We start from the raw sequence: 25,491 nt of genomic DNA, 5'->3' as shown, positions 1-25,491 counted from the left end.
TGGGGAGCGCCTAGGGATGTGCATCTCGGGGGCTCCCCCTGTTGGTGCTTAACCCTTCCCGGTTAGACCGGATAGTCTGTTAGGGCCAATGCCTAAAGCCAATACCGCTCTTACCTGTAATCAATAAAGTTGTGGCCATTTTTCGCCCATTAACCTAAATTCTGGTGTCCGGTGTCTTTATTTACTCCATCTGTGGGAGGGGGCGGGAATAGCCACGCAACCCGCCCTCCCTGGCCAAAGTCGGGCTCAGGGTGGCTAACATCAGATACATAACATTGGTATAAAATCAAACAATAATTAAATTACCTCCTAAAAACATGTCAAAATCAAATTAAAATCTAATTAGATGGCTTCCCACAAGGGAACAGTAAATGTTCCAGTGAATTGAAATTTCAGCCTTCACGACATAGGAAAACTGCCAAGTAAACAGCTATTTTCGTGGAGGAGGGTCAAGATATTAACTGATATGCGTGAAATTTCATTAATAATAATAATAATAATAATAATAATAATAATTTATTATTTATACCCTGCCCATCTGGCTGGGCCTCCCCAGCCACTCTGGGCGGCTTCCATATAAACCAAAAATACAGTAAAATATCACACGTTAAAAACTTCCCTGAACAGGGCTGCCTTAAGATGTCTTCTGAATGTCAGGTAGTTGTTTATCGCTTTGACATCTGCTGGAAGGGCGTTCCACAGGGCGGGCATCACTACCGAGAAGGCCCTCTGCCTGGTTCCCTGTAGCTTTGCTTCTCGCAATGAGGGAACCGCCAGAAGGCCCTCCCTCAGCGTCCGGGCAGAACGATGGCGGTGGAGACGCTCCTTCAGGTATACTGGGCCGAGGCCGTTTAGGGCTTTAAAGGTCAGCACCAACATTTTGAATTGTGCTCGGAAACGTACTGGGAGCCAATGTAGGTCTTTAAAGACCGGTGTTATATGGTCTCGGCGGCCGCCCCCAGTCACCAGTCTAGCTGCCGCATTCTGGATTAGTTGTAGTTTCCGAGTCCGAGTTATAGCTATATAATCCCTAGCGTATTAAGATAAGACCTTTGGAGCAGGCATTTTCCCCCAAAAAAGTTTTTTTTTATGAACCTTCCTAGTAGGGCAGTAATTGTTTCTTGATAATTTGTCACACACCCCTTCGTACGCCCCCGCATAGTACCTTCCAGTACCACCCTCACGTTTCATTTCAATACAATTCATAGGAGTATGACTGGAGAAACTACCAGCCGAGCAACATGAGTGCTTCTGAACTGCAGATGTTGGCTAGTATGAAAAGGCAACAGAACGAAGAGCTGGAAGATAACGGACCTTCGCATGGGTTGAGTGCATCTCAGATAGACAACTGTAATATCAGCATCAGTGCAAGCAGTGATGACACAACCACCTGGAACTCATGTCTCCCAGCGGTAAGCTTGAGCATGCCTTCTATATGTTCTCCTAGTGGAGCCCATAGTTCTTCTGGGCTTATTTGAAGGTTGGCTTGAGAAGTTATCCTAAATGCTATAGATATTGGATATATACAAACATTTTTTCCTATACCTTTATGGTCTTTTAGGGTTCTACCTTTAAGCGATGTCCGCATAGATGCTCATGACTCATGAGTGAACTCTGCAGCCGTGCGTTACTGATAAAACTTTCCAATAGTGGCAGTAAGGTTCTTAGGAGAGTTTCAAACACATTCAAGAGCCCTTCCATGGAGTAATAACGTGCAGGGTGCAGCTACAGCATCTGTGGCAGATGGCTCTGTTTAAATGCCTCCAGCAACAACAACAAGACCCATCAACTCCTAAGGCAGTCAGTCACACTACCAAACAGCTCTAACCATTAGGCTGTTTTCTCCTAAAGTTTGGCCAAAATCTGTCACCCAGAGCTTCTGTTTCTGCACTCTGGACAACCCTGTTCCATCAGCTGTCGCCACTGAAGATAGATGCTTCTGAAACAACTCAAAGCTACTGATAGAATGACGTGGGACCTGTCTTTCTGAATATATATTGAGATACATGCTGTCTATTCCTGAGCATGTTTACTCAGCATCCCTCTGTGTTCAGTGTGGTGTAGTGGTGAAGAGCGGTGGACTCATCTGGTGAACCGGGTTCGCTTCCCCGCTCCTCCACATGCAGCTGCTGGGTGACCTTGGGCTAGTCACACTTCTCTGAAGTCTCTCAGCCCCACTCACCTCACAGAGTGTTTGTTGTGGGGGAGGAAGGGAAAGGAGAATGTTAGCCGCTTTGAGACTCCTTAGGGTAGTGATAAAGCGGGATATCAAATCCAAACTCTTCTTCTTCTTCAACAGGCCTTACTCCTAAGTGTGTCTAAAGAACAGGTTGACCTATTAGACCATCAAGGCCAAATATAGCTTACCATGACTGGCGGAGGCTCTTAAGAGCGTGAGGCAAAAGGTCTTCCCCATCACCTGCTAGCTTGATCCTCTTAACTGGAGATTTAAAGTTTTGAACCTGAGATCCTCTGCATACAATGCACGTGCTGTTATCGCTGAGCTTTGTTTTTGCTCCAAAAGGATTTCAGTATTACTCTCTAACATTCCTCAAAAGCAAGCGATCGGAGTAGAAATCCTTTATTTTTGCAAAGTGGGTGGAGAACAATAAGCTACCTTTTAAGCTGAAATAATCTTTTCAGGCTAGAAAGATAAGGTTTGAATATTCGTCTTTTCCTTGGGGGAGGGGACGATTACAACATTTATGTTGACTTGAAAGTGTCCTAATGTTCAGTATAATACATACTTTAAAAATACTATATTACAGAGGGAAGAGTGGCACTCGTTTTTTATATCCAAAAATCCATGGTGTTTCAAAAATGCTCTGCTGCCCATTGTAGTTATCATCCCTTTCCTTTATGGAAGTTATAGCCAGAATGCAGAATCTACTCAGCTCTCCAGAGGCAATTAAGAATATGTCCGCTCCAGCACCTCAGCAATTTTTTTGTATTATTTGTTCTGTATGAAGCTTGAACAATCACAGTCTATTGTAATAAGATGCTCTACTTCCTTTGGAAGGAAGGAAGCAGTTTTGTTACAAAATAGCCATTTACTGCTTTGCCCTTACGCACCACCCATGCCATTCACCAGACATCACATCCTTCTCCACCAGCTTTGTTAGTTCCATGATGTGATCCTGAACATGCTGCATATAAGTTTAGTCTCACAGCAACTACAGAAACTTAGGTCTGTGTTAGATGGATAAAACAGCCTAGTCCAGGCATAGGTAAACTCGTCTTATACATGCCCATTTTGTTGTTGTTTAGTTATTTAGTCGTGTCTGACTCTTCGTGACCCCATGGACCAGAGCACGCCAGGCACTCCTGTCTTCCACTGCCTCCCGCAGTTTGGTCAAACTCATGTTCGTAGCTTCGAGAACACTGTCCAACCATCTCGTCCTCTGTCGTCCCCTTCTCCTTGTGCCCTCAATCTTTCCCAACATCAGGGTCTTTTCCAGGGAGTCTTCTCTTCTCATTAGGTGGCCAAAGTATTGGAGCCTCAGCTTCACGATCTGTTGTCTTTGTCCATGGAGTTTTCTTGGCAGGGATACTGGAGTGGTTTGCCGGTTTCTGCTCCAGGTGGATCACGTTTGGTCAAAACTCACCACTATGACCTGTCCATCTTGGGTGGCCCTGCACGGCATAGCTCATAGCTTCTCTGAGTTATTCAAGCCCCTTCGCCACGGCAAGGCAGTGATCAATGAAGGGGATCCCCATTTTAGTTTTACATAATTTTAGAACAAAAATACTCAGAATAAAATGTGTCCTGGTACTTAGCAAACTCATGTTTGGGTTCAAAGTGAGCACTTTGATCAGCTTCTGTACACTTTGGACTAATGTGTCTCTCTTGATTGTTTTAAGCATTAAGATATAATGAATTACTCATTTAAAAGTATAATTAGATGTAGCTGCAGCTAGTGATGAATGTTTTGTGGGTGCCTCTCTCCACAGAGAACCAGACCTCTTTATGGATTTTTCCCCTTTCTGCGTTTTTAACTTGAGACCAAAATTCTGTTAAGACACTTTTCAAACAAATGAACCATTCAGAACCCAAGTAATCATTCAGTGGATTCTGATGTTGCCTATCTTTACACATTGCAATCTATGAACTTGACTTTTGGTTCAGTTTAGCGGAGAGTATAAAGTTTTATGCGATGTCAAGTTGACAACGCTGGCAATTGAAATTCGTTGCTTATCCAAAAAGCCACTGAGGAAAGTACAGCTGAAAGACAAGTTTCCTTAAGCTGTCCTTCCAACATGCTTCAGCTTTTTGCCTAGTAAAAAACCTTTCTGTATGAAAAGTTGACTCTATTCTTCTTTTCCAAAGCCTGCTTGATTCCATTATTCTTTCCAAAGTGGGCAAGTATAAATGACCATTGATACCAATTTTTGCCATTCTGTAGATCTGCTGAAACAGCAGAGACATCACCTTACCAACAAAGGTCCGTATAGTTAAAGCCATGGTTTTCCCAGTAGTCATGTATGGAAGTGAGAGCTGGACCATAAAGAAGGCTGATCGCCGAAGAATTGATGCTTTTGAATTATGGTGCTGGAGAAGACTCCTGAGAGTCCCATGGACTGCAAGAAGATCAAATGTATCCATTCTTAAGGAAATCAGCCCTGAGTGCTCACTGGAAGGACAGATCGTGAAGCTGAGGCTCCAATACTTTGGCCACCTCATGAGAAGAGAAGACTCCCTGGAAAAGACCCTGATGTTGGGAAAGATTGAGGGCACAAGAAGAAGAGGACGACAGAGGACGAGATGGTTGGACAGTGTTCTCGAAGGTACCAGCATGAGTTTGACCAAACTGCGGGAGGCAGTGGAAGACAGGAGTGCCTGGCGTGCTCTGGCCCATGGGGTCACAAAGAGTCGGACACGACTAAACAACAACAAGATCTGCTGACTCAAGAGTTCTCCCAACCGCATGTATTTTGGTGACTTCCGTAGCAGTGTAAGGCAGGTAGCAAGGTAACACATCCAGACTATATCCACAACTGTACCTGCATACTGCATTGTTTTAATTAGTGTTTTTATGGAGCAGTCAAGTAATTTCGTTGTCCCTGAGAGGGGGCAATGACAATAAAGATATTATTATTATTATCCAGTTTGCACCTACAATTCCAGATCCATCAAGTGAAACGTTGGCAGGAGTCTGCTTCATTGTGCAAATCTCATTAACTGGATTGGGGCAGATGTTTGGCAAAGTCTGGAACCCAAAATAACAACTCTGTGCCTCAGTGTTCAGAAAATTATGCATAGAATAATAGAATTGTCGAGTGGAAGGGACCGTGAGGATCATCTAGTCCAACCCCCTGCAATGCAGGAATATTTTTCCCAACCTGGAGCCTGAACCCATGACCTTGAGATGAAGAGTCTCGTGCTTTACTGGCTGAGCCATCCCAGTAGGACGTCTCTCAACCCCACCCACAAACTCATTGTTCAGTTATGTGAGAGGACAGAGGGCCCATTGCTGCTAATTCCTGATGTTCAAAATCAATGAGTAATTATGACATTGGAAATGAAATTGTGAGACCTGGCAGCATAATATATATTTCTGAATACTGTCACTTTCCACTTGTGTTCTGCAACTATGAAGGCTATAGATTCTGAGGTTTGTAATATGTGACCTTCCAGACTGCCCTCTCTGGAATGAATTAAGAGTTATCTTCTGCATCAAACAAAAGGCATTTCACTGGCATCTCACCCCAGGTTAAGATATAAGGTACATGCCCATTTTGGATGAAAACACCATGGAACTATTCACTCATTACTCATGTGAGGGCAGCGGCATGTTTTCTCTGGAATGGGGTGGAGCTTTTATTCCCCACCCCTGACTTTGGATCTGTTTCCTGCAGCAAAAACACTGTGTGTGTGGTTGTATGTAAGGAAAACTTGACACATGAGCTCCTGCTCACTTGTAGACCACCATGCAATTGGGACACCTAAACAGCCAAAATGTGCACAGTTGTTCTAAAGGGCAGATGTGATGTTGGCGGCAGGTCTAGATGTCATCACATGCAAATTAATCATCATTGCATGCAAATAATGCATGAATAGGGCTTGTGAGTTTTTTCCATTCTGTCTGCGATCTTGAATTTTTGCTGTTAGGCAAGGCAGATTTTGACTCATTTTTTGTTCTCTTTTACCACTCACAGCTCTAGGGCTGATGAAAAGTAAACCCCGCATAAGAATTGTGTTTTATACAAGTGAAGCAAAACAGCTGTGCCCCAATGTCATTTTGTATTCTGCAGTGTGCAACTGTTCTAATACGTGTGTTTAGCAGTGAAGGGAACTTATCAATAAGGGGACTTATTTGTAAAGTTTTCCTTGCATTGATGATCCTGGAGAAAATTGTATTTTGTGCATTCTTCTCTTGTGTGAAACAATAAAATCTTGTCTTTTCCAATTAATCATATTTTCCCCACTGTTACTGGCTCATCAAATCTTTGCTAATTTTTTCCATATAGATTATAGGCAGCTTCTCACCAGAAAACAAGGCTTTCTCTTCTAAATATTAGCTAATTTTACATAACCTCTTTGTCCCTTGGCCTAATCTATGGCAACAGCACCACCAGAAGGCTGTTTTTTGTCTCTCATTTATCTTTGCTGCAAGTTTCAGTTCATATGCTTTGTACATTCCTGAATAATAAATACTCAGCTTTATGTATTCAATTACTTTTCCCATGTTCTTTGACCTTAGTCCTATACTAGGTTTAGCATTTTCATCTGTTATGCAGCTTGATTCTCTATTGCCCTTCTATTTGTATCTTTAGTTGTATTTGGGGGTTGGGAGTAGAATTGTCTCTTGGCCTGTGAAGATACCAGGATGCAAGGCAAATGCATGAACAGATGCTCTCAGGCAACTTACAAAAGTGATATAATAAAAACTATACTTTCTAGCCAGTGATAGTTTACCAAGAAATGGAATGTAATAACTAGGCTGTCAGGGGAAAAATGTTGAAGTATAAATTGTTTAGCATCTGCTCCAAACTGTCAGTCCAAAATGAACATAATAGCTTTGAGAACTACGTATTACTCTGCTTAGCTGTCAGGTGTAATAATTTCTTTAAAGTGACTTTTAAATCTTCTTAAAATATAAAAAATTGCCTGGTTTCTAAATCGGGCTCAGAGCATTTTCCTGAAATTATGAATATTTAAAATGAGAATTTAAATGTTAAAATTGAAATCAATTATACCTAGTGTTTTGGTGCATGTGGCCGACTGGTGAAAATACAGAAATTTGCAAAAGTGTGAGTGAGAGAGAAAACGCAAATGATTGCTACGGATGAATATTAGCAAATCATAAATATACTCAGACTTTTCTCCCATCCTTCAGACCAGCGTGACGTTACTTTCCTTTCATAAATACAAAATGTTGTATTATTTTCCTGACTTGGGGAGAGCACCTATATTAAGGCATGGTCATTCTACATGGATTCTCCCATTGTTACCCTTCCCTCCTCATTCCTCCCCTCCCTTTGGTGACCCCCGCCATTAGGAAGTAGGGCCTCATCTATTTACTTTTCTAACTCTGTAAGCACTGCATATATATTGATTGCGTGAAATGGTTAATAATAGCTTTGAGACTGAAAGAACATTGGCAAAATACATTTCTCACTCCTGCTTCTTGTCTTCCACAGCCTGTCAATCAAGGGTGTCACTATCAGAAAGAAATGAACCCTCTTTCCCATTCCAACCCACGGTAAGCTGCTGTTTATAGCCCAGGCAACAAGGATGTGTTCGGAATGTTCTAAAGAACCGATCAATATGACTTTTCTTTGGTAGACTCTTAAATCTTGTTTTCAGCTATTGTGCCTGAGAAAGAGATGTCCACCCTCTCCGCCTTCTCCACGCACACATGAAAATTTGTAGCTGCTAACATTTACATGTGCGTGTCTGAATGTGAGAGGAAGACATGCAAGGAGGGGTGCAGATGTGGGGTTCGACAGCGTTTGGGGTAGAGTCCTTATTCCTAGAAGCCTCAATGCAACGTTAATGTTGACATTGGAAAAGATCCGTATTGGAAAGCACTGAAAGAATTGTCTTTGGTGCTGGTCATGTAATGAAACGCTAGAGGGGACTGGCAATTTTGGCATAGGGCAGTTGTTTTCAAACTTCCTATTTTCAAGGGTCCCTTTCTTGAATAACTTCACTGGACTTGGGGTCCAAAACAGCTTTGAGGGGTTCAGTACTGGTTGGAGTGGCGAACACAAGAAGTCCTAGAATTCCTATCCCCACACTCACACTTGTTCCACTGCTTTTCCCTGGGGAAATCCACTGTCTGCAGCTGAATCGGAACTATCGGTTTCTCTGCAGATTCAGCGGCATACAGTGGATTTTCCTGGAAAAAGTGGCGGGCCAAGCAAAAACCGCTCGGATATGTGCCTAGAAAGGACGGGACAGGCGGAAAACCTTTTGGACCTGTGCTTTCTTGGCATGGAACAAGCGGAAGTGTGAGCAAGCCCTAAATTGTAGGTGACTTCTCAGCGAAAGAACTGGCACCAGGAAGGGGGGGCTAGGAGAGAAAGCCCACTCCTACAGGGAACCTTTTTAGCTTGTGTCTCTCACTGGGGGGGGGGGATTCCCTATCCCTTACGTTTCAGGCGGCAGCTCTGCATAAGACTCTTATTAAAGACTCTTATTAAAAGAGCCATCTAGAAAAGCCATTAAGAAATGTCCTTGTGGCTTTGCTGGGAGACTCTTTCAAAGAGCTGACTCTGGGGAAAATGGAGGGGAGGCGCAGTCCCCGATGGGGGCACACGACCCGAGGTAAAAGAGAAGGCTGGGATTTTGTGTCCCACTCCCAGTATCTCTGGGAGCTGCTCTTTGAAACAGCCTGCTTTTAAGCCACAGAGAAATGTCTCTGTCACTTTGCTAGGCACCACATTGAAGAGCTGCCTGGATTGGTTCAGTAAGGAGTGAAGTCATTTTCCAATTCCAAGGGAAATAGTATACAGTGATACCTCGCAAGACAAAATTAATTCGTTCTGCGAGTTTTTTCGTCTTGCGAATTTTTCATCTTGCGAAGCATGGATTCCCATAGGAATGCATTGAAAATCAATGCATTCAACAAACTTGCAAGACGTTTTCGTCTTGCGAAGCAAGCCCATAGGGAAATTCGTCTTGCGAAGCAACTCAAAAAACGAAAAACTCTTTCGTCTTGCGAGTTTTTCGTCTTACGAGGCATTCGTCTTGCGAGGTACCACTGTAACTCACTTCTAAGCCGATGGGAGCCAAGGGAAGTTCACCTGTCTCTCTTATTTCTGCATCAATCTCTGCCACAGCAACCGCTTGCAGAGCATACTGTAGAATATTCAAGGGGCACAGACATTCACATGGACCTCTGGTCCAGGCTCATTGGGTTTCTGTGTGAACTGAGAGTGCACACCCAAGCCTCTTCTACAGCCACATACTGCAGCTGAAAAGCTGTAATGGAGGAGAAGCTAGCTTTTAGGAGTTGTCCTCAATTACCGATATTCTCATTACAGAAACCTAATAAGCTTCCAAGAAACCCCAGGATTCCTTCAAACACAGTTTGAAAACCTCTAGCCGAGAGAAAAATACAATTTGAGGAGTCATGCTGACAATTCACAAACATATCAGAAGAGGAAAGAAGAATAGTATATATCCATTCAAGTCAGAACAAAATGCAGTAGGCTTAATTCTGCAGATTGAGGTTTAGTTTAGTTCCATTTAGGGATTCAAAACCATACTGTATACCGAAGTCCTGATCCACAGCTCTCGCCTTCCCCTCCATGTCCCACTCAACCACTTCAGTTGGTGGAATTAGCACTACTACATAATACTCCTGCGTTTGTAAGAACTCGATGGTTTAGTCAGTGTGACAGCACCAAAACTTCGGGACTCCCTGCCTGTTGAGTTCAAGCAGGTGCCTTCACTGTACTCGTTGTTGTTGTTGTTGTTGTTGTTGTTGTTTAGTCGTTTAGTCGTGTCCAACTCTTCGTAACCCCATGGACCAGAGCACGCCAGGCACTCCTGTCTTCCACTGCCTCCCGCAGTTTGGTCAAACACATGCTGGTAGCTTCGAGAACACTATCCAACCATCTCGTCCTCTGTCGTCCCCTTCTCCTTGTGCCCTCCATCTTTCCCAACATCAGGGTCTTTTCCAGGGAGTCTTCTCTTCTCATGAGGTGGCCAAAGTATTGGAGCCTCAGCTTCACTATCTGTCCTTCCAGTGAGCACTCAGGGCTGATTTCCTTAAGAATGTATAGAATCATAGAATCATAGAGTTGGAAGAGACCACAAGGGCCATCGAGTCCAACCCCCTGCCAAGCAGGAAACACCATCAGAGCACTCCTGACATATGGTTGTCAAGCCTCTGCTTAAAGACCTCCAAAGAAGGAGACTCCACCACACTCCTCCACCACACTCAAACACTATAGGTTTGATCTTCTTGCAGTCCATGGAACTCTCAAGAGTCTCCTCCAGCACCATAATTCAAAAGCATCAATTCTTTGGCGATCAGCCTTCTTTATGGTCCAGCTCTCACTTCCATACATCACTACTGGGAAAACCATAGCTTTAACTATACGGACCTTTGTTGGCAAGGTGATGTCTCTACTTTTTAAGATGCTGTCTAGGTACTCTTTAGTTTAGACAAATCTAACCATGCGCTTCAAAAGTTGAGGTCTGTTTTAGTATTTTAATTTTTGTCTGGCTGTAAAATATATATATATATATATTCTTTTATTTTTTGCAAAGTGCTTTGAGGGTTTCTTTTCTTTCAATCAAACTGCATACATTTTATGAAATAAACAAATGTATAGATCGGAACTCAGCTATCCAATAGATCTTGCACTTGTCAGAATCATGAAACACAGTTCTTGGTATTTCAAACCTATCAAAATAAGCATTTAAATGTGTGTATTGAGAGAAAACAGGCCTTGAAATAGGTATTTGGAGAAGTTTTTAAAAGTACAGATTTATGGGGAAAGGGAACAGAGCAGAATAATAGGTTAAAACATGCCAAGGTGCCATGGATGAGAAATAGGCAGATTCATCCACTCCTGGTTTTTGTTTCGAGGTTAAAGCTAACTGTCTCCAAAGGCATATCTGTGCAGCTCCATTGGAGGAGTGGGATGTGCGTGTTTCAGCACACCCAGCGTACTTCAGGACACACAAGAAGGGGTACTTCAGCCCATATTGGTCCCCTGCCAATCGACAGCTGATGGTAACCATATGGTTGCCTTTCCACAGTGAGCACAGGGATGCCCAAAGGGACAAAGTGACAAATTGCCATATAAACTGCCTACAACAGCAGAAATACATTGTAGAGGGTAAAACAGGCCAGACTGAGAAAGGTGAGAGTTTAGCTTTAGAGCTGAGAGCTGCAGAACACGTGAAGCAAGAGCCAGGCTCCCAGATGGAGGCAGGACCATGTCCAACCCGGAATGTTTTCACATATGACGCTCAGTGCACCTTGAAGCCTCTCTGATGCTGTTGCATGCACATGTTCACATCGTTAATGTGAGGCACATGGAACGTTCATTCTTGACAAAGTAGATACAGTGGTACCTCGGGTTACATACGCTTCAGGTTACAGACTCCACTAACCCAGAAATATTACCTCGGGTTAAGAACTTTGCTTCAGCATGAGAACAGAAATCGTGTAGTGGCAGCGCGGCGGCAGCAGGAGGCCCCATTAGCTAAAGTGGTGCTTCAGGTTAAGAACAGTTTCAGGTTAAGAACAGACCTCCAGAACGAATTAAGTACTCAAGGTACCACTGTATTAGTATTTCAAATGTAGATTTGAGAAATTCAACCAATTTAAGGCTCATTGGTGAAAATGCCACAAGTCTGTCTGGAGTTGTAGATAGCTGTATTTAGTCGTTATGTAATATTTTTGCTGACTTTTTTGTTTGTATGTGATTAATGTTATAGGCTCTGTGGGGCAGAGTGTACACCAGGCATAGGCAAACTCGGCCCTCCAGATGTTTTGGGACTACAACTCCCATCATCCCTAGCTAACAGGACCAGTGGTCGGGGGTGATGGGAGTTGTAGTCCCAAAACATCTGGAGGGTCAAGTTAGCCTATGCCTGGTGTACACCATAAGGCTGCAACTGAAAATACCTGTTCCTATTTTCAGCTTGTGCCACATTGGGGCTGGCTCCTATCTAGCTTTGAATGGAAGTCGTTTTCTACCTCTTGATGTGGGGGTTTCCTCAGTGTTAATCATATTCTAAAACAAGTTTTGTTTATTTGGCTTCTGGCCAGAGGTGTGCCTAGGATCCCTTGCGCCCTTGGCAAGGAGCTGTATCAGCGCTGGCGCCCCCAGAAAAAATTGACTTTACCTCAGTAGCTACATTACAAATCAGTACATTTCACACAACCAAAGTATCTGGGGTAAGGGCAAGGTAGGAAGGGCAAAATAAATTCATACACCTTTGTGCCACGGTGTGTGAAGAATGGGAAGCCTCTCCCGTGTTTGATCTTGTCACGGCATATATGCATCATGCAGATTTTTGCACCTGCACCCCCAGTGGGGGCCAGTTTCACTAACCCCTCTGTTTCTGGCAGCTTTCCAATATACATCGGTTTTCCCTTTTAGGCAAAATCATTAATTTCCCAACATTTACTCACAAGATACCATCTAAAACTAACGTTTATCGCACTGATAAGGCCTGGAATTGATTCCATCCCTTATCAAACACTTTTGAAATCACTTCCTTTTTATAATCTCAGATATTGTGGCCTAATGTCTCTTTGAGCGTGAATTCCACGTGACATACAGCTGCTTGGAGGGGGGAGCAGGGTTGCACCCACTAGTACCACTCCATTGTCTCACGCCTCAACCCCTACCATCCATCTGCCCATTTATTTGGGCATTTTCGTCATCAAACCCATTTGATTCCGTATGTGAGCCTATAGAGACAGAACTATTAACATTTAGAAAAATGGCTGTCGGCCAAACTGAGCCATGGGATGCAGCGGGACATAAATCAAATGCATAACAAGATGGCTCCTCTCTGCAATGTGGCCTAAATTGGGTTCACAGTTTATGGCAGACAGGTTGACAATGGGAAACTAGCTCCATCCTCTCCCACAGGCATCTCTGATAGAATTGTTCTTGTAAGAAAAAGGAAGGGAGCTCTCAACATTGGTTCATCCTTTGGCGAGCAAATGTTATGTACTCCTTCCACTCTTGACTTTTTGTGGGCTGCTTCAAGGCAGCTGATTAGTCATTATATGAAACGAGATGTTTCCAACACTACAATTCTATGATTCTATGAATACTGAGGCCTTTTGGTTCTCTTAGATTTCCACCCTCCTGTTTTCATTGGACAGATAGCAGGGTTTGTTTTTTTCCATTCTGCAGATAAAGAATCGAGGCTTAGACAGTGACCTTCCCAAAGTTACTAGTGTGTAGTGTTATTGTTTGAAAAGGGGGGGGGGGAATCTAAACCTATCTCTCCCAGTCCTTTTATCAACTGTGTCCAGGTGACATTTTATTCATTTTAGCACTTTGAAGCACATACTGCAGCCCAGTGAAATTTGGAGCACATGGATTGAAGCTCTTCTATTCTCACTGTTTCCTGTGGAATTAATCTGATATATTCCAAAACACTCCATTGTGGCTTCAGTCCTGGGTGGACTTGCTAGGGAGTAGGCTCCATTGGCCTCAATTCAACCTACTTCCCAGTGAAATGGTTTGTTTATTTATTTGATATCTTAAAATACTGCCTTTCTCTCAAGGCGTCTTACAACATTTAAAAACAATGTTATAAAATATGAAATAAAAACATAAACAAGCTTAAAAACAATAATTGAAACATCAGAACACATTTTAAAAAACTGCATTTACAAACAGGATTGCACAGCTTAACTGTGTTGGAGATTTCCTTTTTTTTAGTTAACTCCAAAAAAAAAACCACGGTGAGGGGAAGCATAGTAAAGATACAAACATTGTGTTCCAACCACCTCACTTTATAGTCCTGAATTTATTTATTTATTTTATTTCTGAGATGCACAGGCAATCCGTAAAACACCTGACTTGTTATTGCCTCCATAAATTCAGTGGCCCTTGTGAACTGCCAGAAAGGTGTGACTGGGCTGTAAATATAGAGGATGACACAATTATGAGGTCAGCTTACATCATGGTATAAAAACTGGAGGAGATGAATATAGTAAATCTGTTATATATAGCCTGAAAAGGCAGGGTCCACGTTGCTGCTCTCTTTAAAACAGAAAAAAACTGAGCTGTTCTTCCTGGAAAGGAGTGATAGTGTTCCAAAAAGGAAAGAAGGAAGGAAAAATTATTGCTTCTCCAAGTCTGTGATCTAGAGGTATTCTTTTAAAACCTGTTCACAGAATTTCCTCCTATAAAGGAGAAATCAGAATCCGACATTCTTGGGAAGCACATCTTGGAAGCAAAAGAAGATACACAGAAAACCAAATGCGATTTGAAAAATGAACATAATTTGCACTTTATACCAAGACAACTCAATCAAAAGTCTAAGAGACTTAATGAGCAAGCATTATATAGGATGTTACCAAGGGGTCAAATGGAGAGGGGCAAAGAGACTGGGAGATATATTTTCAGCAAGACTAAATCCCTTTTAAAGGAAGTATATTTTAAGAGTAGCCAGTGTTATTTTTTATTTTTAAGGATATCCATATCCATTTGATCAACACAGGTGAAACTACAGGTTTTTTTATATGAGCAGAGGGATTTCTCCATTTGACATATATGCCTAGTGGATGGTCCGTTTAAGTGTTTGTATCTATCAGTCAGCCAGTGTGTAGAACTTGATGTACCAGGTTACAATCGATTTCCTGTCTCTTAATGGGCTTGGGAAGACCATGAAAAGGAATGGGGTAAGATCATGGCTGCTCCAAGAAGTTCTGTCCAGCAAACTCTGTAACTGCCATAGATTCCTTCTTATGAATCACTGATCCAGCCTTCCATGTATTTTTGGACTAGAACTCCATTCAGCATGCATGGCCCAGGGTCAGGGATGATGGGAGTTGTAGCGCAAAACACACCAAGGGCACCAGGTTGGGGGCAGCTTACTGGTGCCATGCTGATTTTATTGTAATTATTTGTGTGGTTTTAATAGATTTACACACACACACAGAGAGAGAGAGAGAGATACCAATGTTTCATTACTTTTTAATTAGTGTTTTTCTATGTTTTAATGGTTTTTATTTTTATCTGTAAGCCTTCTTGAGTCCCACTGGGGGGGAGGGGAGTGCGGTATAAATAAATACATAATAATAATCTCTCTCTCTGCTGTTTGGAACTTCTTAGTGTAGATGCCTCAGATCCAGTACTGTTCTGTCAAGTCTTCCGCGAACGACTCACACAGTAAACCTTTCTCTTTCATCATCCTCTTCCCAGGACAGTAGCTACGCCAAGTCTGTTGTAGTAAAAAACACAAAATGGATTATGGTGATGTGGGTGCCAATGTTCCTCTTGGTAGCCAAAACAATGGTAGTCACCATCTTCTCCTGGAAAGCGGTCTCTGTGTGTGACCTAAGTCAAGATGCAGTGTCATACAGAGGAGACTTTGTGAGGGAACTGTGACCGCCAACCATTGGTGGCCAAGAAGGGAGCAGGTGCCACCTACCGTAAAAAAAAAGGTGAATCAGGTGGCCATCGTCAATAAAGCGAGTTTGCCGAGTTTGCCAAAACGGGTCTTTCATCAGTAGCCACTGGTATGCAAGAACTAAAAATGGCTGTTGCTCCCAGCTTCTTGCAGATGTTAAGAAGCAGGTTCCTCCTATCTGTCTCTTTGGAAATCCAGCACTCTTTCCCACCACTGCTCAGCATCCTTCAATTTGCTGCCTTTCCCTCTTGCTAGGGTTGAGCTGTGCCCTGAGAGGAGGGTATTGGGTGAGCCCAGGATCAGCTCCAGGTCACACGTGTTGGTTCGCAAATAGACACCAAGGCTTGCGGCAGCCATTTTCTATCCTTGCAACAGCATGGCGTAGTTAGCATTTGGGGTTAATGTTGAAAAAAGCTGAGGTAAAGTTAATGTTTTTGTCGGGAAATGTTTCCAAAAACAAAGTAATGTTCTGTCACTTTCTATTTAGGAAAGCATTTTTATAAACCTTGGCTCTGCCTGCATCTCGCCAGCTGTCCTAGAATTGAATCAGTGTCATTCCAGGCTCTTCCCAAGTCACCAACTGAAATTCATGCATCTAAAGATCAAACAGCTGTTTTGGGTTGTTCTTCTTCTTGTTGTTTTTTAAGTAACTGCAGAAGCAAGCAAAGATGGAGCATCAATATTTCAGGGCGTTTTGGTCTCTCAGTCAAAGGAAACTTATCGTGTGACCTCCAATGCAAGGCAAATTTCTACAAGTTTTGAGTCTGGCCTATAGAAGTGGACCTATAGAAGAGTCAGAAGAGTCATTTGAAGCTGCCTGGCCCAGCTTGAGCATAGGATCTGCCTTTCAGGATGCAGTTACAGCATCCCTGAGAGATGGTTCTCTTTCTTCTGCTAAAATACCTCCAGCAAAGGGCAGCCCACCAGCTTACCCTATCATTTTTGTCTTGTGATGCTTTCAGATAGCCACCCTACCTCCTTCCGCAAATAAGCTAATGGCAAGGCAACAACGCATCTAGGACTATTGTCAGATTCAAGTTGTTGGAGCACATATAATTAGGAAGGAAGAGGGGTCCTGAAAAACAGTCACACCTTTCTTTCATGTTGAAGCCTAATTCACTACTGAATTTTAAGTCGACAGGAAGCATCGATAATTACACAAACCAGTGTTTTAATTGTTCCCCTTGTAGCAGAATGTATTGTTCACATGCCAGTTGAGCAAAAGCATGGGTGACCTGGTTACAGCTAATGGGGATGCACAGCTTTCCTTAGAGCTTGTTAGGGCAAGAATGTCTGCAGCTGTTTTCTTCTTTGACTGTAGTTAACAGTAGCACATGAGACCCTAGATTGTAACAGGCCCGGCTCTCGTTCCAGTTTGCCCTTGCATTAACTTAGCCACGGTGCAGACAGTATTCAGATCTTCGCTGTTTTGTCCCTCTTGTTTACGGTGCTGTATCGGAATGCAACAGTTTGCTACCTAAATTATTTAATGTACTCTTGAATGCCAGGCTCTGAATCAACTCCTTTATTTCTTTTCTGGTTTTGCATGAACCAGTGATTCCTCAATTGAAAGCATGGCCACTGGGACTGCCGTCTTGAATCATAGTGCACGTTAGCAACATATCCAGCAAGCTAGCATCAGACACCCTAGATGGCAAAAAGAGATAGCCGGTGCTCTGATTACCAGTTGCTGGAAGATGCAAGGGAGCGGGGAATGCTCTTGTCTTCAGACCATGCTTGTGTGGATTCCCACAAGCATCTGGTTGGCCACTGTGAGAACAGGATGCTAGACTAGATGGGTCACTGGCCTGAGCAAGCAAGTTCTTCTTGTGTTCTTCCGTTGCCTCAACTGTCTGTTGCAGTCACAGCAGTCAGGGTGACGTGCCGCAATTTCAAAAGGGAATATTAATAATACTGCAAAACATTTCAGAACAGGTACAGCAGATGAGGTTTTGAAAACTACTCGACCCAACAAGTCAGGTGATGGAAGAGGCGGCCAACTGAATTTCCCAAGGAAAGAAGTAATCTAGGTATGGCCCTCTCCAGTGTCTCAACCAACCAGGCTTCCCCCACTGTTGTAATGTAGAAAGGAGCTTCTTCTGCATGGGAGGAGATGGTTCATTAGGTATGTTGGACCCAAATCATAATGGTAATGATCAGCACTTTCATAATATACACATGCAGTAGATGTACTCCAAGAATGTGGTCTCTGTTGATGTGTCAAGGCTAGTTGATGTTCAACTTTCCAGGGTCGGGTGGGAGGATTGGAATTCCCCCATTTGCATATGTAGTCAGTATTAGCACTAATCAGACTGTTTGAAGTGCATTGCAGTTGTCTAAAATTTCCCTACAAACCCTATGTCTTGTCTTAAATATTATACCTAATATCTCTCTTTAGAGCACTTTTTTCCTATGGTGTACAAAGGACCAAATAAAACATTTCCTAATGTTTACTATCTTCTTAAGACATCTTGCCAAAACGAGGTCCCTTAAAAACATTGTACAGCAAATATATATGTAAGTAAGCATTTATTTATATTTCACGAGAGCCTCACCTACAATCTGAGCTGAGAAATCAACACTACTGAGGGGTGGGGAGTGATGAAGATTTAATAGCAGAACAGCTCAAGGTTGAATGTGTACATTAAAAAAAATGAATTCAGCTATACCAAAAAGGCATATTCATTTTTATGATTCATTAGATGAGTGAGGTCATATAACTTCATTAATCATATGCAACAGCCTACACGATGTTATGAAATATCAGAGAACTATCTTGCAAATGCCAAAATAAGCGAGCAGCAATAATGTATCACAAAATGTACTTTACTTTTATATTGGGCTTGTTCACTAATTCACAAAATTCAATAATTTGCAACAGGGCTGTACAACCATTAATCTGAATTAGTACTGTTCCACTGTATTCATCAGCCCAGCTCATGCATCAAAAGAAATAGGATAATAAAGAAGATAGGGGATCAGAATTGTCTCTAATAGTTTGGAGACTTTGTCATCTGAGTAATTTCTGTGGCATGGGGGAGAAGGATATCATACCCTTTGGCATATCCACACTAAAGTCTTGTATTGGTTTATTTCTTCTTCTTCTTGGAAAACTTTGAGAATTATAGGGAGAGCCTTAATCCCCTTTCCTAACAGATTTATTAAATTAAAACTAAACTATTATTCTTATTATGTTATGATGGACAACATCATAGCTAAAGAAGTATAAAACCAATGTAGGCATGTAATTTATTTACACCAGTCTTTATTTAAATAAGCCCTCAAAAGCTACTAGCCTGACTACTTCTTCTATATATAACTAACTTGCTAATAGGGTAGTACTTGCCATAGTAACCTTCAGTGACCAGCATGGATACACAACCTTTTCCATTCCAATAGAAATGGCTGCTTCCTGTGCTGAGTTGGCACATTAACTTTGTTCACAAATGGGGGGGGGGGTGGCAGGCATAGTGTTAGACAAAAGTATGTCCTTGGTACCATTTGTGAAAGCAACATCAGTTTGTTCTATGTGTAGGTTCATACCCAAATCCGTCTGGTGCAGAAAAAACAAAAAAAACCAGGGATTTAATGTTTAAAAAAATTACATTTGAGCAGCATCCTGGCTACACTGAAGTTATCAGACACTGGACACTTGAGGAATAGGTGGTTTATGTTGCTTCCTCTCTAGCCAGCTATAAGAAGCAGCTCTCTGATATGAATGTGATGCATTCAAAACATTTATTTAACATAAGTCATTGCGTAAGTCGTGTTATGAAATGCAAGAGAATACCATGGAAAGCCATTTAAACATATTTTGAAAGAGAAGGGGGGGAGGAAATGGTAAACTGAGAACAGTGGTTCTCTGTTTTCAAGTGATTTTTGAATGTGAGACCTATGAAAACAGATTTCCCAAGGAAGCAGGCCCTAATGATTGGGCTCCCCACTCCAAAGTTACTTGAAAATTTGTAAAGAGTCCAGAGGAGCTCTAACCTTTCCGGAAATATGGTTTATCTACTGGTGTCAACCTTCCCTGGCAGATTATAGCCACAGAAAAAGTATTGTGCTAGAGGTGTTAGGGAGCTCACTTCCAGTGCCCACCTAAAGGAACATGTTCGCTGGAACACTTTGCAGAGCCTCTGACACACACACAAGTTCCCTAACAGATAGAGATACGGTAATGGTTGTCTATAAGTTTGAAAACAACTGCTTTTCCAACAGTTTGGGCTAGCTGTAAGTGTTTCCAGTGACTTCATTTCCAAAGGCCATTGCTATAGGGTGTTTTACTTACTGAATATCCCCCCGAAAGGGTGAATCCAGATTAAATGGGGGGGGGGGATCCAGTTGCTATTTTGATGCCAATGACATATTGTGGATGCTGCAAAGAACTTGGCACGTATGAGGAACACCTTTTCTATCCTGTTAACGAATGCATGAAACCGACTCTGATCGTACTTGAGAGTAATCCTGAAACTTCAGTCTGTTGGTTCGCTACGATCAAGGGAGCCGTCATGCTTTATTTTATTTTATTTATTAAATTTGTGTACCGTCCTCCACAGCGTAAAAATACAAAATAAAAACACAAAACTCATTTAACTCATTTGGAAATCAGGCCTATGCTGCAGGGCAGTAGTTCTTAAACCTTTTTCAGATTCCCCCACCGGGGAACCCTCTGTATATGCATTTCATAAGATTGTGTGGGCTTCCCCATCAAGTACTTGTCTGGCTTGTTGGGTCTCACTCGTGCCGTGAATGAACTGAGAGTACAGTCTCTAGCGCATTCTGCTTTGGGTTTTGACAGTAAAATCAGCACTGATAAATAAATAAAGGCAATGAGCACGTGTGAGTTACTAGAATGACTATTGCTGTACAGAAGGCAGACGTTCTGCAAGCTGCATATAGCTGATCTGATTATGCTAACATAAGATATTGTTCTATTGACTCTGTTGTCCATTGATTTTGCTTGTTTTCCTAGCCCCTTGTTCTCTAGTCATCCATTAAGAATAAATGGGTGGCAAGCTATAGTACAAGGCAGCAAAAGGCTCAGGCCCGCGAGAGAGAAAGCAAGCTTTGTTAAACGTGAGGCAGCTGGTTATTAGAAGACAGCTTCAGGTGTTTTATGAATTGCTGAAGCATTCAAACATAATTCCTAAAATGAATGGTTTGCTTGTGCTCAGCTTTTCACACACAAAAAAAAGAGAGAGAGAGTGGAAGAGAAAAGAAACAGCTAATTGACACTTTGTTAAATGCGTGGGCATATGAAGCAGCAGACAAGCAAATCTAGGGCCTGACAGCTCATAACTGATACGCTTCATTATCGCCTGTTTGACTGAGATGAAATGAGAATATGGAGGAATCTTGCCGAGTATCTCCTTTCCCCTGTGCAAGTTCTTTAATGCAATTTTTATATAGCTAATAAGCTGATAAACACATGAATCAAAGTTTGCAAAAGGGACAGGACAGGGGTTTTGTTGTTGCTGCTGCTGCTGCTTTTGTTAAATTAGGTAATAAAACATGGGGCTGCTTTTTCTTCATTGGCACCATTTATATTGTCACCAAGCTAATGCTGCAATATAGTTATAAAATATCCGTATACATAAAATCGCACTTTAAATCCTCAGTTCAAAGCCTCCACAATGAACATGGGATGGGAACCCCAGTAGCAGGCATCAACGAAAGAATTCACATGAGTCTACAGTTAGTTCAGTTCGTTAGAGCGTGGTGGTGATAATGCCGAGGTCGTGGGTTCAATCCCCTTACAGGTCACCTGCACATTCCTGCATTGCAGGGGGTTGGACTAGATGATCCTCAGGGTCCCTTCCAACTCTACAATTCTATGATTCTTCAACTTCCATAACTGTAAGTGGGGGAAATGTACTTCTGCCTGCAAGTCTTACTGAACTGCAGCATAGGGCAATTCTGTGCCACAAGCTTCTTTTGGTTGAAGCCAGTTTAGGACTGGATCCTGACGAAGTTAGCTACAGATAATTCCCATTGGTTTCATATTAGGAAATTAGATCTAAGTCATGATTGTACTATGCATTTCAGTGGAGCTTAAGTAACTTGGCCTAGAAACAACTCATCATTTTCTTCAAAGGACCCTGAAAATTGTGGTGCAACGAGGATGCTGAGAGATCTTTGACAGTGGTTCCCAGCCTCATCACATAAACCCTCCAAGTAACATGTTAAATCTGTAGTGCAGCTATTGTTACACCTCACCCCAATCTCCGCCGAGCTGCCGCATGAGATTCCAGGGGTCCCAGGCACTTACCCAGGGTTGTGTTGGAAAGATCGAAGCACACTGAAGGCTGATGTCTTTAAGAAATACGGTCCATTAACCCATTTTTACACCTGGAAGTCTGCAGTGGAGGGGGGTACAGAACATTATACCCCTAGAGTGTCTCTCATCACCCCTTTCATAGCTTCAGCAAGCTTGGGACCAAAACAGTAGTCAGCCACGGCTCTCAAACCCAAGTCTCCTGCAAAATGATACTGCCCCCTCCCCTGTTTTCCTACTCATGGAAGCTGAGATTGTATACTTTTCACCAACAGTAGCCTTGGCAACCCCAGTTTTGCACAGACCCAAGGACACGCTTTTGATGTTCTAGTGACCAGCAATCAGCACATTTGTCTATTAATGGCTTATCCCCAGCTGTGAGCTGGCTATGCTAATAATCCTAAACTATAATGCAACAGTGGGGGATGCGGGTGGCGCTGTGGGTAAAACTTCAGTGCCTAGGACTTGCCGATTGTATGGTTGGCGGTTCGAATCCCCGTGGCAGGGTGAGCTCCCGTCTTTCGGTCCCAGCTCCTGCCCACCTAGCAGTTCGAAAGCACCCTTAAGTGCAAGTAGATAAATAGGTACCGCTTTATAGCAGGAAGGTAAACAGCGTTTCCGTGTGCTACGCTGGTGCTGGCTCGCCAGAGCAGCTTCATCACGCTGGCCACGTGACCCGGAAGTGTCTCCGGACAGCGCTGGCCCCCGGCCTCTTAAGTGAGATGGGCGCACAACCCTAGAGTCGGACACGACTGGCCCGTACGGGCAGGGGTACCTTTACCTTTACCTTTACTATAATGCAACAGCACTTGGCATAGTTTTAACCAAACTTTGCTTAACTCACGAATGTATGAGTTTGCTTAAATTCTAACCCTTTATCTAGGGGTTCCAGGGAATCTGCCCCTCTCCCAAACTTATAACAATGTATTTCCAGTAACAAATGTACAGAAGACACAACGAGAATTGTATGGTCATAGTTGAGGAATGCATAGACAGAGAGTGTGTATACTCCCCCTCTCTCTAAAATAACACTGACCTACAAATTTTGCCTTACCATGCCAAAATCGGGGGCACACAATGTAAGGGGAGACACACGTCTGCTTGTAATAAGCTTGTAAAATGAGTCTTTAGACCGAAAAATATTCCACCCTCCTTTCCCTGCCAAATAGGGCCAACCAGCTCACAGAAGGGCAAGACAAAAAGTTGTTGAGATGGCCATCTAACAGAGTGTCACAAGTTCTCCCACCCCACACTGACACCACTTAGGCTTTTTCCCAAGTAGACCTAGTCCTCATGATGTAGTTCATCCATACTGGCATGCAGTAGTGTGCACTCAAGCTGCATGATGCAGAAGCATCACAGCAACCCATGAACCAGTCTACTATTAACCCACCCTTCTGGAGCCTTGATATATGGGCCGGGCCCCAGTATATGTTCTTAGAGCATATGGTGCAGATGTCTTGCTGAAGGTAACTGCTGTGGTCAGTGCTTTCTGGTGGTAACTCCATGCCTTCAATGGTGCGGAAATGTGGTGTATACATTTATTAAATACTATAAGAAGTCTGCAGCTCCCATTTCGCTTTGCTATCTGCAAGTAGCAATGTATATTTAGAGGGCTGATTATCAACGCATAAGGACCAGCTCTCACATTATTAAATCCTGCTGAACAGTACTGGAAATATTTCCAGAAGACTGTGGAGAACCACATGGGGAGTGTCTCTAACACAGAGAATGTTTTCTTTTTGTTCCGTAACACCACCAGTGCCCCCCAAAAGAAAAGCGTCCCCCTAACTTCCAGCCCTACCAATTAAAATTTCCCTCCTACTGGTTAATCAGCTAAAGCTTTAGTTGATGAATCTACCAATTAAACTGATGAACATGATTGTGTCCCCGACCGCGTCGGAGCTGATGTCAGGTGCTGTGCACGTTCTCTATGTGGTGTTTGATTTGTGATGCCCGTTTCACACATGCGAGTGATCATTTGGTGCCTCAATTATCAGGAGGTGTTCATTCACTGTTTGATGTCTCTGTGGAATATTCCTATGGGGCCTCTTCAGTTATCTGGGCTGTATGCATCCAATTCTTTCAAAGTACAAAAACAGCCCCTCCTGAATTCAAAGGGATTTTAAGGCTAAACGGTCTGAGGTTGTGGTTTCAAGCTATTAAAAATGCTGGACGTGAGGAAATCTTTGCTTAGATTAACAACACTTGAAATTTAGTTGGCTGGACTTTCTGAAGTGCTGCAGAAAGATGCAAGAGCAAGGATTGTGACACTGTGTATTTGCTTGCGATTTTCTAAATCTCAGTGCTAGCAAAAAGAGAGAGAGAGAGAGTTTCCTGTAAGGCACATACAGTAAATGAAGATATTATGTATTAGGGATGGAATGAATCTGTCACTTTGACGGATTGTGAGGCAAAGAACAGATTAACAGATTACTCATAGTCAGAATGCAGCTTACTGTGAAAAATGTGCAGGAAATGATAAGTGTTGGTTTGTGCTGATTTAATGATATTTTAACACTACAATAACACTCTAGAAGAGTAATATAATGTCATTCTCGCCTCGCATTTTTAAATCATCAACACGTTGCAAGTTTTGACCTTAAAATAATTTTAAACAATATATGTCCCCCTACAAAAATGCAACCTTTTAATGCAATTTAAAGCCCTGGGAAAGGTGTTTACATATTACAATTGTGTAGTCCCCTCCACACACTTTTGTTTGGTTTCCGTGAATTTACTGTTCCCCATGCAGATAGGTAACAACATTTTTAAATATAATTTTCCTTTTTTTCCATATACGTCTTCTCATTCATTATAGGATTCTGTTTGTTTAGACTTGGGCATGGGTGCAGTTAAGCAGCTCTCTGAATTAGGAACTTATTGTGAAGCATTATTCAGTTTTATTTCACCTTTTGATGTAAGCGATTGTGGGAGCAATCGTATACACAATAAGATGGCATAAAGTAAGCCGGAATAAAGTGTGCCAGATCCAGACTCCTTTCAGGAGCAGAGCTACTGCTGGATGAACCAGCCTAAGCCTGGCAGAGGGAAAACAAGCCTTTAAAGAGAGTTTGAGTTACACCACCCTTTTTATTGGCTTAATCTACACTGGGTTGCCAGGTCACATAGCGAAGCTGGATGGGTTTTGGACCTCCCATGGCAGGTCCTGACCCCACCACACCCCTTTATCAGGGCTCTGTGGTTATTTGAGGTGGTTAAGCCTGTGTAGCCCAGCTGTGCCAGGAACCTCCCAGCTCAGCTGGGGGTGTGCTGTACCCTAAACTGCTCATCCCAGCATATCTTGCTATAGGGTTTGTTTTTCCCCTGTAAGGCTATTTTAAAAACAAAAGCACTGCTTTCAGTGTTAGATGCTTTCAGGCACAGGGCGCATGCAGTCCAAGAGAACTCCATGTACTCCAAAATGCAAGTCGAATCCTGAGATAAAAGGTAAGTTTCTGTCCTTCATGCCTATGGAAAGTAGCTTTAAAAGATGGCTGCAACAGGTACCTACAAATAAGAGGGCAAATATAAAAGAAGCTGAGTGTGATCCTTTCTTTCAGCTAAGGGACAAGTAACTTTATCTTTCAAGAGATTGCATCAAATGGGAGTTGGATATGCTTCTGCATACAGACCACCTTTCGCCTGG

The 25,491-nt window shown here is 42.6% G+C and overlaps 1 protein-coding gene across 5 annotated transcripts in view; it reads left to right on the top strand.

The window, feature by feature from the left end:
• CFAP20DC (CFAP20 domain containing) overlaps nucleotides 1-25,491 on the top strand; it is a 148,558-nt gene that overhangs the window by 100,496 nt on the left and 22,571 nt on the right. For all 5 annotated transcript variants that reach the window (XM_083600937.1, XM_083600938.1, XM_083600936.1 and 2 more), the window contains 2 exons: nucleotides 1,209-1,412; nucleotides 7,642-7,703. In XM_083600937.1, the coding sequence (XP_083457063.1) occupies nucleotides 1,209-1,412; nucleotides 7,642-7,703 (266 nt within the window). The remainder of the gene's footprint in view (nucleotides 1-1,208; nucleotides 1,413-7,641; nucleotides 7,704-25,491) is intronic.

This window comes from Podarcis filfolensis (genome assembly GCF_964270895.1).
Source record: "Podarcis filfolensis genome assembly, chromosome: 2".
NCBI classification, from domain to species: Eukaryota; Metazoa; Chordata; class Lepidosauria; order Squamata; family Lacertidae; genus Podarcis; species Podarcis filfolensis.
This window is presented reverse-complemented; position numbering and strand designations above follow the sequence as displayed.